The following is a 13,470-nucleotide window of genomic DNA, read 5'->3' on the forward strand; positions in this document are numbered from 1 at the left end:
CTGGGTGATGTGGCGAAACCCCATATCTACTAAAAATACAAAAATTAGGCCGGGCGCGGTGGCTCAAGCCTGTAATCCCAGCACTTTGGGAGGCCGAGACGGGCGGATCACGAGGTCAGGAGATCGAGACCATCCTGGCTAACACGGTGAAACCCCATCTCTACTAAAAAAAAAAAAAAAAAAATTCAAAAATTAGCTGGGCATTGGTGGTGTGCGCCTGTAATCCCAGCTACTTGGAGGCTAAGGTGGGAGGATGGCTTGAGCTCAGTAGGTCTAAGCTGCAGTGAACCCGGATTGTGCCACTTCACTCCAGACTGAGAGACAGTGAGGCTGCGTCTCAAAAAAATAAATAAATAAATAAAAAATAAGGTCGGGCATGGTGGTGCACGCCTGTAATCCCAGCTACTGGGGAGGCTGAGGCAGGAGAATCGCTTGAACTCTGGAGGCGGAGGTTGCAGTGGGCCGGGATCGCGCCGCCGCACACTACAGCCTGGGCGACAGAGTGAGACTTGGTCTCAAAAAAAAAAAAAACCTTCACAAAATTTTAAATGCTTAGTCTTGGGACATCATCTCATGGAAATTTCTGCTGAAGCATAGTATCCCCAATAATTAACGCAGTGCTTAGAAACAATGGAACCACAACTCTTCAAAATGATTTAAAAGCATTTGTGTCAGATAAAGGACCGCTGGCTAGCCCTCCTACGATCAATAGCTTCGCAGTCCCCAAACAGGAAGCCGTGATTCAATACGCAATAGCAAATTTAGGGTGACAACGAGATACACCCCACCTAGCCCGTGATTTCCTTTTCTTTGTTAGTTTTCAATTCCTTCAGCACTACAGGGAGGAGCTCCGGCCTCCTCCGCTAGAGACTGTCGCATTTCCGCCGCTAGGCCGGAAAGCACCATAGTCCTCCCGCAGGCCGCAGTCCTCCAGGCCCAGCTCCAGCCCCGCCCATCACCGGAAGTGAGTCGGCGGAAGTAGCGTAACCCGCTGGGAGCCAGCTGGCGGGGCGCTGTGGGTTGGCGGGCTAGTGGGATGGCAGATGAGGAAGAAGACCCCACCGTGAGTGACCGTCTCTGTCCAAAACCTCTCTTTTCTTCACTCCGTCGGGCTCAGTAGCGGAGGCAGAGTTCAGGATCGGATCCGCTTGCCTCAGTCAATTCAGCCGACAGAATTCGGGGACTTCCCGCCCTAAGGATTGATCATTTTAGAAAGTGGGGAAGGACATGAAGGAAGAGTAGGTTTTGTGACCCCTTTCCCCTTGATTTTGGTCTGTATTTGCCAGACACTGTTTGAAACACGTACAGAATCATCAGAGGTCAAAACTGACATCCATTAGCGCTCACTATGAACCAACAGTTCAATTGTTAACAAAACTGTACTTACTGTGAAGTAATGGGAAAAGAATGCATTGAAAGTCAGACAGCCTGGATTTCAAAATCTCCATTCTCTCTAAGCAAGTTATTTAACTTTGAACATCAGTTTTCTTGTTATAAAATAGGGTTACAGGCTTACTTAAGGAACGTTTTTAGCACCGTATAAGCAAATGCTTAGTAAATATTAGTTTTGCTTAATTGAAAGTCTACAAAGGTAGACTTTGATTCAGTATCAACTGTTTAACAATAGCAATAGGCCACCTTAGTTGTTTAAAAATAAAACCTATGTTCATTAGAACTCTTACACGTAGAAGCAGTAGGATTATTTGTTAGGAACATTGTAGAAGCCATTTTTGGATGAGTTGGAAATTGGACTCGATACCTAGGCTCCTTCAGTGCTAAGGTTTCGTGTTTTTTGTTTTTGTTTTCCTGCTTCCTTTAGGCTTTCTGGCCTATCTGTTGAAAAGGAAAAAAAATTGTTATTATTAAAATATCAAATACAAGGCAATTATTTGACATTTCTATATATACATTTTCTAGTTTGAGGAAGAAAATGAAGAAATTGGAGGAGGTGCAGAAGGTGGACAGGGTAAAAGAAAGAGACTTTTTTCTAAAGAATGTAAGTAGTATTTGACAATGATTTTGTTATAGATGATGAAAACTTTTGGACATGTCCTTTCAAAGTACATTTATTGCTTTGAATGTTTCCCTGTAGTGACAATATTCTCAGACTAGCCTATCAAATTCTGTTTAACTTTTGAATCAGATAGTACCAATCCTAACCCCAATTATATGTGTGTGTGTGTATGTGTGTCTGTGTATAAATTGCTTTTTAAGTGAGCAAATGTAGTTCATGTTTTAATTTAGGGCAGAAGAACATACCTCCATTAATTTTCCTCTTGTCTTTGCAGCAGTAGAAACAGAGGCTCCTTTGACTGTAAGCCACAGATAATAATGGATCCTGCAACAGGTGTTGAGGGAGAGTAGCAAGTGAGTTGGGGCTTGGGCTTTGGACTAAGGCCATGAACAAAGTAAGAAGGTGGTGAACAGCTGGGTGCAGTGGCTCACGCCTGTAATCCGAGCACTTTGGGATGCTGAGGCAGGTGGATCACTGGAGGTCAGGAGTTTGAGACCAGCCTGGCCAACATGATGAAACCCCGTCTCTACTAAAAATACAATAATTAGCCAGACGTGCTAGCTTGAAGCCAGGAGGGAGAAGTTGCAGTGAGCCAAGATTATGCCACTGCACTCCAGCCTGGGTGACACAGCAAGACTCTGTCTCAAAAAAAAAAAAAAAAAAAAAAAAAAGGTGGTGAATAGTGTAAGGCATTATAGTGACATGGAGGCTAGATGCAGTGGCTCACGCCTGTAATCCCAGCACTTTGGGAGGTCAAGGCAAGCAAATTGCTTGAGCCCAGGAGGTCAAGACCAGCCTGGGCGACATAGTGAAACCCTCTCTCTACAAAAAATACAAAAATTAGCAGGGCATGGTGGCACGCCCCTGTAGTTCCTGGAGGCTGAGGTGAGAGGATGGCTAGAGCCCAGGAGGTGGAGGTTGCAGTGAACGCAGATTGCGCCACTGCACTCCAGCCTTGGTGACGGAACCAGAGCCTGTGTCCAAAATAAATAAATAAATAAACAAAATAAATAATGACATGGAGATTATAATGTATTGATTCTCCATCCTACCCCCTCAGTAGATGGTTTTGACCCCTTTTGGCAACACGAGGAAGGGAGAGGAGCTGCTACTACTGATGGTACAGGCCAAGCCCTGGAACACAGCATGAGAATGTGCTCTCCATCTCCCAGTCCTGGGTCCTTTATGTAAAGTTATATCTAAGTATTGAGAGATGAGGCAACACAGATTTATGAATATGGTTTATTTAGGCTGGGTTATATCTGAGCAGTTCCCAAATGCCCTTGAAACTACAGGGTCAGTATATCTGTTTTTTTTTTTTTTTTTTTTGCAATTAACTGGGCATGGTGGCATGCACCTATAGTCTCAGCTATTCAGGAGGCTGAGGTGGGAGGATCACTTGATCCCAGGAGTTCAAGGTTGCAGTGAGCTGTGATCATGCCACTGTAGTCTAGCCCCAGTGATAGAAGAGTGAGACCCTGTCTCACCACCATGCCCCGGCTAATTTTTTGTATTTTTAGTAGAAACGGGTTTCCCCATGTTAGCCAGGGTGGTCTCAAACTCCTGACCTCAGATGATCTGCCTAACTCGGCCTCCCAAAGTGCTGGGATTACAGGCCCGAGCCACCATGACCGGCCATACCCAGCTAATTTTTGTATTTTCAGTAGAGACTAGTTACACCATGTTGGCCAGGCTGGTCTCAAACTCCTACCCTCAATTGATCCTCCTGCCTCAGCCTCCCAAACTGCTCACTCCAGCCTGTGTCGCCAGGCTGGAGTGCAATGGCATGATCTTGGCTCACTGCAACCTCTGCCTCCTGGGCTCAAGCGATTCGCCTGACTCAGCATCCCGAGTAGCTGGGACTACAGGCGCACGCCACCACGCCTTGCTAATTTTGGTATTGTTAGTAGAGACGGGGTTTCACCATGTTGGCCAGGATGGTCTCGATCTCTTGACCTCGTGATCCGCTGTCTCAGCCTCCCGAAGTGCAGGAATTACAAGCATGAGCCACCATGCCCAGCTTCAGGGTAAGTATATCTTTTTTAAGAAAAAGTGTTTTCTTAATTTTTATTTATTTTCTTAGAGACAGGGTCTCACTCTTCTATCCCTGGGGCTAGAGTACAGTGGCGTGATCACAGCTCACTGCAACCTTGAACTCCTGGGCTCAAGTGATCCTCCCACCTCAGCCTGCTGAATAGCTGGGACTATAGGTGCATGCCACCATGCCCAGTTAATTTTTTTTTTTCTTTTCCCCTGAGACAGAGCCTTGCTCTGTCACCCAGGCTTGAGTGCAGTGGCGTTATCTCGTCTTACGGCAACCTCCACCTCCTGGGTTTAAGCAATTCTCCTGCCTCAGCCTCTCGAGTAGCTGGTTTTACAGGCATGCGCCACCACGCCCTGGCTAATTTTTTGTATTTTTACAAAATACAAAACGGGTTTCACCATGTTAGCCAGGCGAGTCTCAAACTCCTGACCTCAGGTGATCCGCCCAACTCGGCCTCCCAAAGTGCTGGGATTACAGGTGTGAGCCACCGTGCCCAGCCATACCCAGCTAATTTTTGTATTTTCAGTAGAGACTAGTTTCACTATGTTGGCCAGGCTGGTCTCAAACTCCTACCCTCAAGTGATCCTCCTGCCTCAGCCCCCCAAACTGCTGGGATTGCAGACATGAGCCACTACACCCAGCCAGACACTCGTATTTTTTAACCATCCAAATCCTTTTCCATGTTTCGTTTCCTCACTAAAACTGACCATTTCTTATTTCATTTCTCTGATGCTCCTTATACTATTATGTGGTTTTACTTATTATATCAGCATAAGAATGGGATCCTTGTACCAGAGCATCCCAGAGTGATGTTCAGTTGGTTGTTAGCAAAGACCTTTGTTCCAGTGAGATTAGTTTGTGATGACAGGAATTTGGAATCTTCAGGCTTCTCCTTATCTTACCTCAATATTCACAGAGGTTACTGACGAAAGATCTGTTTCCTGAACCTTAAAAAAAAAAATAATTGCAGGAGACTGGGTACAGTGGCTCATGCCAGTAATCCCAGCACTTTTGGAGGCCAAGGTGGGAGGATGACTTGAGGTCGGGAGTTCAAGACCAGTCTGGCCAACGTGGCAAAACCCCATCTCTAATAAAAATACAAATTTAGCTGGGCATGGTGATGCATGCCTATAATTCCGCTACTCGAGGGCCAGGCACAGTAGCTCATGCCTGTAATCCCAGCACTTTGGGAGGCTGAGGTGAGTGGATCATGAGGTCAGGAGATTGAGACCATCCTGGCTAACACGACGAAACCCCATCCCTACTAAAAATACAAAAAATTAGCTGGACGTGGTGGCACATGCCTGTAGCCCCACCTACTTGGGAGGCTGAGGCAGGAGAATTGCTTGCATCCAGGAGGCAGAGGTTGCAGTGAGCCAGGATGGCGCCACTGGGCTCTAGCCTGGGTGACAGCAAGAATGCCTCCCCCCCAAAAAAAAAAAAAAAATTCCAGCTACTTGGGAGGCTGAGGCTGGAGAGTCACTGGAAACCTGGGAGGCAGAGGTTGCAATGGGCCTACAGAATTTCAAAGCATTATCTGGCATTTGTTTATGCCTTTATAGACCCTTTAACCAAATACAGTTTACATACTTCCCATATAATAAGTTTCCCTTTTCTAGTGAAATATATTTTCTGTCTGGTGAATTCTGCGCATCAAAATGTTAGTGACAAAGTATCTTCCTCAAAATATTTAAACAAAAACAGTAAACCTACAGTGGAGAATTCTGGAAGACACCATGTTAACCAAGTGATCAAAGCATCACTAATAATATACAGTATATTGACATTATATACCCCAGATATGATGCATTAAGAGGACACATCACCTTGGTGTTCTTCCTGGTAATGTCTAACTTCAATCTAATGAGGAAACATCAAAGAAACCCAAATTGAGGGATAGTCTACAAGATAACTGACCAATATTCTTCAAAAGTGTCAAGGTTTTTTGTAAACAATGGTTTCATTAAAAAAAAAAAAGGTGTCGGCCGGGCGCGGTGGCTCAAGCCTGTAATCCCAGCACTTTGGGAGGCCGAGACGGGCGGATCACGAGGTCAGGCGATCGAGACCATCCTGGCTAACACGGTGAAACCCCGTCTCTACTAAAAATACAAAAACTAGCCGGGCGAGGTGGCGGGCGCCTGTAGTCCCAGCTACTCGGGAGGCTGAGGCAGGAGAATGGCGTAAACCCGGGAGGCAGAGCTTGCAGTGAGCTGAGATCTGGCCACTGCACTCCAGTCCAGGCGACAGAGCGAGACTCCACCTCAAAAAAAAAAAAAAAAAAAAGGTGTCAAGGTTTTGAAAGATGAAAAAGTCGAGGAACTGTCAGAGATCAGAGGGAACAAAGGAGACATGACAACTAAATGGTATGGGAACCTGAAACAAAAAGGACATTGGTGGAAAAACTCGTAAAATCTGAATAAAGTCTGTACTTGTACCGATGTTAATTTCTTAGCTTTGATGACTCCCTATGGTTGTATAACATGTTAACATAAGGGGAAGCTGAATATAGGGCATATGGGAACTGTGTACTATTTTTGCAACTCAGCTGTAAATCTAAAATTATCTTTTTTTAAAAAAAGGCAAAAGCACAGAATCCAAAACAGAAAGATAAAACCTATTGGCTCCTGTGTTTGTTTTTTTCCTCCTGTTTCTGGACCTAAAGACTCTTGCCAGTGTAAACCCTAGGGATATGTCTATCTCAGGCTGGTTTCCAAGTCACCCTTTTCTTCTGTAGGCCTGGCCTACTTTCTTCTCTTTGTACTTCTACTAGTTTTTACTTCTTCTAAATAGAGGAATTATTCTTAATTTACTCATTTCTTCCTTTAGAAGTATTCTACAAGTACTTTTTTTAATTTTTCTTTTTTTTTTTGAGACAGTCTCCCTCTGTCGCCCAGGCTGGAGTGCAGTGGCGTGATCTCGGCTCACTGAAAGCTCTGCCTCCTGGGTTCACGCCATTCTCCTGTGTCAGCCTCCCGAGTAGCTGGGACTACAGGCGCCCGCCACCACACCCGGCTAATTTTTTGTATTTTTAGTAGAGACGGGGTTTCACCTTGTTAGCCTGGATGGTCTTGATCTCCTGACCTCATGATCCACCCACCTCTGCTTCCCAAAGTGCTGGGATTACAGCCATGAGCTACCGCACACAGCCGTACCTTTTTTAAAAAAAATAAAACTTAGATACAATAAATTGTGCAAGTCTTAAGTGAACAGCTTGCTGAATTTTATGTATACTATACAGTCAGCCCTCTATATCCATGGGTTCTGCATCCATGGATTCAACCAACCTCAGATGGAAAATATTCAGAAAAAAAAAAACTGCGTCTGTATTGAATATGTGCAGACTTTTTTTCCTGGTCATTATTCCCTAAACCATATAGTATAACAACTATATACATAGCATTTACATTGTATCAGGTATTGTAAGTAACCTGGAGATGATTTAAAATATAGATAGGAGATGATTTAAAATAAAATATAGATGTTTAGGTTATATGCAAACACTATGCCATTTTGTATCTGGGATTTGAGCATCTGAAGATTTTGGTATCCACGGGAGGTCCTGGAACCAAGCTCCCAAGGATACTAAGGGGCAACTGTATACACGTGCACACACACACACACTCACACACTTGTACCCACTACTAAGATCAAGATAATAAAACACTTGCAGCATTTGACAGTTTCTTACCATTTACATATACGCCTTTGAGAATCTGATGAAAGTTATAATTATTCCCAGAAAAATGCACATGTACAGATAATGTATAAAATTTTTCTGTATGATTTTAGGGTCGTCTCAAGGACTTTTTTTTTTTTGAGACGGAGTCTCCCTCTGTCGCCCATTGGAATGCATTGGCGTGATCTTGGCTCACCACAACTTCTGCTTCCTGGGTTCAAGCGATTCTCCTGCCTTAGCCTCCCTAGTAGCTGGGATTACAGGCAAGCGCCACCACGCCCCCCTAATTTTTGTATATTTAGTAGAGACGGGGTTTCACCATGTTGTTTAGGCTGGTCTCAAACTCCCAACCTCAGGTGATCTGCCCACTTGGGCCTCCAGAAGTGCAGGGATTATAGGCATGAACCACAGTGCTGGCTTGTCTCTGGACTGGGAGTTTATAGGTGATAGGATAAGAACCTGTGTGGATCTCAGCTGAGTGTGGTGGCTCACACCTGTAATCCCAGCACTTTGGGAGGCCAAGGCAGAAGGATTGCTTGAGTCCAGGAGTTCAAGACCAGCCTGGGCAACAAGGTGGGACCCTGTCTCTATGAGAAAACAAAAATAAATAAATTTTTAGAAACCAGTTCAAAACCAGCCTGGGCAACATAGTGAGACCCCTGTCTCTAGAAAAAATTTAAAATGGCTGGCTGTGGTGGCTCATGCCTGTAATCCCAATAATTTGGGAGGCCAAGGCAGGCAGATCACCTGAGGCCAGGAATTCAAGACTCTCCTGGGCAATGTGGCAAAACCCTGACTCTACTAAAAAATACAAAAATATTAGCCGGGTGTGGTAGCGCATGCCTGTAATCCCAGCTACTTGGAGGCTGAAGCTTGAGAATCTCTTGAACCCTGGAGGTGGAGGTTGCAGTGAGCTGAGATTGTGCCATTGCACTCTATTCTGGGTGACACAGTGAGACTTCCGTCTCAAAAACACGCCACAAATTAGCGAGGCATGGTGGCATGTGCCTGTAGTCCCAGCTGCTCACATGAGCCAGGGAGGTTGAGGCTGCAGCAAGCTGTGACTGCAACACCTCTCCAGCCTGGGCGACAGAGCCAAGACTGGCTCAAAAAAAGGGGAGCAAAGAAAAGAATTCATATGGATCCTGTCTGCCCTAAACTGCAAGTACCAACAAGTGCGATGCTATTGTGGGTATGAGGAAAGACCTGAAGCAGATCAGCTGGGTTCAAACTCAGGTTCCATCTCTTAATAGCTTTGTGACCTTGGATAAATCAGTTACTGCAGTGCTTTAATTTTCTCATCTATAGAGTGGGGATAATCAATAGTATCTACCTCAAAGGATCATTGTGAGGATTAAATGAGTTATATATGTAAAGACTTATGAGAGTACCTGGCATATAATAAGGACTATATACAGTTTATCTTTTGCAGTTTTTTTATTTCTGTATATTAGACTTCTCTCTCTATTATTATTATTATTATTATTATTTTTGAGACACAGTCTCTGTCACCCAGGCTGGAGTGCAGTGGCACGATCTCAGCTCACTGCAATCTCTGCCTCCTGTATTCAAGCGATTCTCATGCTTCAGCCTCCCGAGTAGCTGGGATTATAGGCATGTGCCAATACCGCCAACTGACTTTTGTGTTTTTTTTTTAGTAGAGACGGGGTTTCCCCTTGTTGGCCAGGCTGATCTCAAACTTCTGTCCTCAAGTGATCTGCCTCAGCCTCCCGAAGTGCTGGAATTACAGGCATGAGCCACCATCCTGGCCTTCACCCAGCTAATTTTTGTTTTTTTTTTTTTGTAGAGACAGGGTTTCGCCATGTTGCTCAGGCTTGTCTCAAACTCCTGAGCTCAAGCAGTCTAGTTGCCTGGGCCTCGCAAAGTGCTGGATTACAGATGTGGGCCACTGCACCCAACCTAGACTTACCTTTTTCATTTCATATGGGTTGTTCAGATGAAGCCTGAAAGGGCTTTGCCAGCAGTTGTATTGATCTAGGAAATGTCAAAATTCGTTGTAGTAAGCCCTCTGCTTTCTAATTTTGATTACCCTGTTGCTTCCTGTAAGAATGTATTTGGGGCCGGGCCCAGTGGTTCACGCCTGTAATCCCAGCACTTTGGGAGGCCGAGGCAGGTAGATCACAAGGTCAGGAGATCAAGACCATCCTGGCTAACATGGTGAAATCCCCATCTCTACTAAAAATACAAAAAATTAGCCGGGCATGGTGGTGGGCGCCTGTAGTTCCAGCTACTGGGGAGGCTGAGGCAGGAGAATGACGTGAACCCGGTAGGCGGAGCTTGCGGTGAGCCGAGATCGCACCACTGCACTCCAGCCTGGGCGACAGAGGGAGACTCTGTCTCAAAAAAAAAAAAAAAAGTATTTGGAGAACTTTCTCTCATGTCTTTTCCCCTATGGTAATATCAGTAAAGAGTCTGCCTTTTTTCCAATGCCCCACTGCCATGCCCACACACAAAAACTGTCTCCAAAAAAGGCTAAGCTGTTGCTATCTGTCCTGTCTCCTGCCAGAATTTCCTACTTAAAGGTGTTCTGCTGGGGTCAGGGGCTGGTAAATAGATGATAGAGATTAGGAAAACACTGTTTACCTTAGGGTTCAGTAGCTGGGAGGAAGGAAGAGTTTGGTTGGCGGCTATATGGGAACAGTTGGTCATCAGACTGTCCTTAAACCTTTTACACCAGAATCCATACTTGGAGATAACAAATACAATGTAAATATGTTTTTATACCAATATTGTCTATAACTTGGTTCACTTCTAGTTTATTTTTTTAAAGCATTAAATTGTTAAATCTGTAAAAGTAAACAAAAGTGATTGTTCTTTTACAGTGCGATGTATGATGTATGGCTTTGGGGATGACCAGAATCCTTATACTGAGTCAGTGGATATTCTTGAAGATCTTGTCATAGAGTTTATCACTGAAATGGTAAGATTCTTTCCTAACTTGTCTTACTTAATTGAAGAATAGATATGAAATATTAAACTTTAGGTAAGACTAGTAACTTATGTCATCCTTTGAAATAAGCTATCCATCTGAGTGCTTGTTTGCAGAAGTTATTGGTTACTGTTTATCATTAAGGATGGAGGTTATATGTATATATTCTATCCCCCCTTCTTCCTTTTTTTTTTTTTTTGAGACGGAGTTTCATTCTTGTTGCCCAGGCTGGAGTGCAATGGCGTGATCTCGGCTCACCGCAGCCTTTGCCTGCCGGGTTCGAGGGATTCTCCTGCCTCAACCTCTGAGGAGCTGGGATTACAGGCATGTGCCACCACGCCTGGCTAATTTTGTATTTTTAATAGAGACTGAGTTTCTCTGCATTGGTCAGACTGGTCTCGAACTCCCAACCTCAGGTGATCCGCCAGCCTTGGCCTCCCAAAGTGCTAGGATTATAAGCGTGAGCCACCGCACCTAGCCTCTTCCATTTTTTATAAGGACATAATTATAATATCCTTGAATAAAATAAAAATATTACCCCTAATGCCATTGTCCAACGTAGGTTTATTTTTTTCCCCTCCTTTTCCAGTATTTAAAGATATACAATGTTTTTTTGTGTGTGTGTGTGTGACAGGATCTCACTCTGTTGCCCCAGCTGGAGTGCAGTGGCATGATCGTTGTGCACTGCAGCTGAGACCTTCCAGACTCAAGTGGTCCTCCCACTTCAGCCTCTCAAATACCTAGGACTATAGGCATATGCCACCATGCTCTGCTTTTTTTTTTTTTAATTTTTTTTTTAGTTTTTTTTTTTTTTGAGACGGAGTATCGCTCTGTCACCCAGGCTGGAGTGCAGTGGCACGATCTCCGCTCACTGCAAGCCCCGCCTCCTGGGTTCAAGGCATCTCCTGCCTCAGCCTCCCGAGTAGCTGGGACTACAGGCGCCCGGCACCACGCCCGGCTAATTTTTTGTGTTTTTAATAGAGATGGGGTTTCACCATGTTAGCCGGGATAATCTTGATCTCCTGATCTCTTGATCTGCTTGCCTTGGCATCCCAAAGTGCTGGGATTACAGGCGTGAACCACTGCGCCTGGCAAGCTCTGTTAATTTTTAAATTTTTTGTAGAGACGGGGTCTCACTGTGTTGCCCGTTGGTCTGTAACTCCTGGGTTCAAGTGATCTAACCCCTCTGCCTCACAAAGTGGTGGGATTACCGGCATGAGCCACTGTGTCCGGCTTAATGCCATATTATTAAGTATTTAGCTTCTCTTTTTTTGTCATTAGAAATAATGCTGTGATAGGTCTTCAGTTTTGCACAGGTGAGTATATAATGACAGGGGATGAGATAGATTTATTTGGTTTTTAGAAAACCCACGAATATTTATTGGGTATTAAGATGGAGGAGGACACAAAGCATAAATGAAATGGGTGAGTACACAAAATGATAAATTATTTTATACAAATGAAGACAAAATCTACATATATCAAAAAAACAGAAAAGGAACAATAAAGTTGACAGTTTTAATGTCCTTAAGATATTTTTTTGGCTGGGCATGGTGGCTCACACCTGTAATCCCCCAGCACTTTGGGATGCCGAGGCAGGCGGATCGCGAGGTCAAGAGATCGAGACCATCCTGGCTAACACAGTGAAACCCCATCTCTACTAAAAATACAAAAAACTAGCCGGGCGAGGTGGCAGGCGCCTGTAGTCCCAGCTACTCGGGAGGCTGAGGCAGGAGAATGGCGTGAACCTGGGAGGCGGAGCTTGCAGTGAGCTGAGATCGCGCCCCTGCACTCCAGCCTGGGCGACAGAGCGAGACTCCGTCTCAAAAAAAAAAAAGATATTTTTTTAAAGTGACTGTGAAGCATAAAGGGAACATTGCTAATAACCCACTAGAAAATGGACAGAGGACATAAGTAGAAAGATAATTCACAAATGAATAGCCATAATATAGCCATAATAATAAGAGAAAATCTTCGAACTCACTTGCAATTAATAAATGCAAATTAAAACAGTAAAATATTAGATTGTAAAAAATTAAATGTAATATGTTTCTTTGTAATAGACTCACAAGGCAATGTCAATTGGAAGACAAGGTCGAGTACAAGTTGAAGATATTGTCTTCTTGATTCGAAAGGACCCAAGAAAGTTTGCCAGGGTTAAAGACTTGCTTACTATGAATGAAGAATTGAAACGAGCTAGAAAAGCATTTGATGAAGCAAACTATGGATCTTGACACTTTTGGTAGTTTCTGAAAATTACCATCTGGGGAAATCATATATAATAATTGTATATTTTCTAAAATAAGGTTCTGATATCTAGCCATGTAAATGAAAGATGGAGAAAGTTTTCAGCCTTTATTTTTATGCCTTTGATTTTAGAGTGATATGGGTGCATTTAATTGCCTGCCTTTGTATTACCATACTTGAATTACTTACTGGGATTCAATGACCACACATAAGTCAATGTACCTTGCAAAGCATGCCGTTCCTTCTGACTTTTGACTATCTAAAGGATAAAGTAGTATTTATCTGTTAGGTGTGTTTATACCCTTGTAAGCTATACTGTATCTTTTTTTTTTTTTTTTTTTTTTTTTTGAGACGGAGTCTCGCTCTGTCACCCAAGCTGGAGTGCAGCTCACTGCAAGCTCCGCCTCCCGGGTTCACGCCATTCTCGTGCCTCAGCCTCCGGAGTAGCTGGGACTACAGGCGCCCGCCACCTCGCCCGGCTAGTTTTTTGTACTTGTTAGTAGAGACGGGGTTTCACTGTGTTAGCCAGGATGGTCTCG

The 13,470-nt window shown here is 44.1% G+C and overlaps 1 protein-coding gene across 1 annotated transcript; it reads left to right on the top strand.

Moving 5' to 3' along the window:
• Positions 1 to 909: 909 nt before the first annotated feature.
• On the top strand, positions 910 to 13,279 carry LOC117075272 (transcription initiation factor TFIID subunit 13). The gene is made up of 4 exons (XM_033197434.1): positions 910 to 1,063; positions 1,918 to 1,996; positions 10,578 to 10,675; positions 12,748 to 13,279. The coding sequence occupies exons 1-4, from the start codon at positions 1,037 to 1,039 to the stop codon at positions 12,916 to 12,918; spliced, it is 375 nt and encodes a 124-aa protein (XP_033053325.1). The 5' UTR covers positions 910 to 1,036; the 3' UTR covers positions 12,919 to 13,279.
• Positions 13,280 to 13,470: the final 191 nt, after the last annotated feature.

Source organism: Trachypithecus francoisi, unplaced genomic scaffold (genome assembly GCF_009764315.1).
Source record: "Trachypithecus francoisi isolate TF-2019V2 unplaced genomic scaffold, Tfra_2.0 Lachesis_group5, whole genome shotgun sequence".
Lineage (NCBI taxonomy): Eukaryota > Metazoa > Chordata > Mammalia > Primates > Cercopithecidae > Trachypithecus > Trachypithecus francoisi.

What these genes read in the sequence shown, in the direction of transcription:
- LOC117075272 (XM_033197434.1), top strand. Translation starts at nt 1,037, where the DNA reads ATGGCAGATGAGGAAGAAGACCCCACC. An exon ending in ATGAGGAAGAAGACCCCACC is followed by an intron (nt 1,064 to 1,917) that starts GTGAGTGACCGT and finishes TACATTTTCTAG; the next exon opens with TTTGAGGAAGAAAATGAAGA. An exon ending in GAGACTTTTTTCTAAAGAAT is followed by an intron (nt 1,997 to 10,577) that starts GTAAGTAGTATT and finishes GTTCTTTTACAG; the next exon opens with TGCGATGTATGATGTATGGC.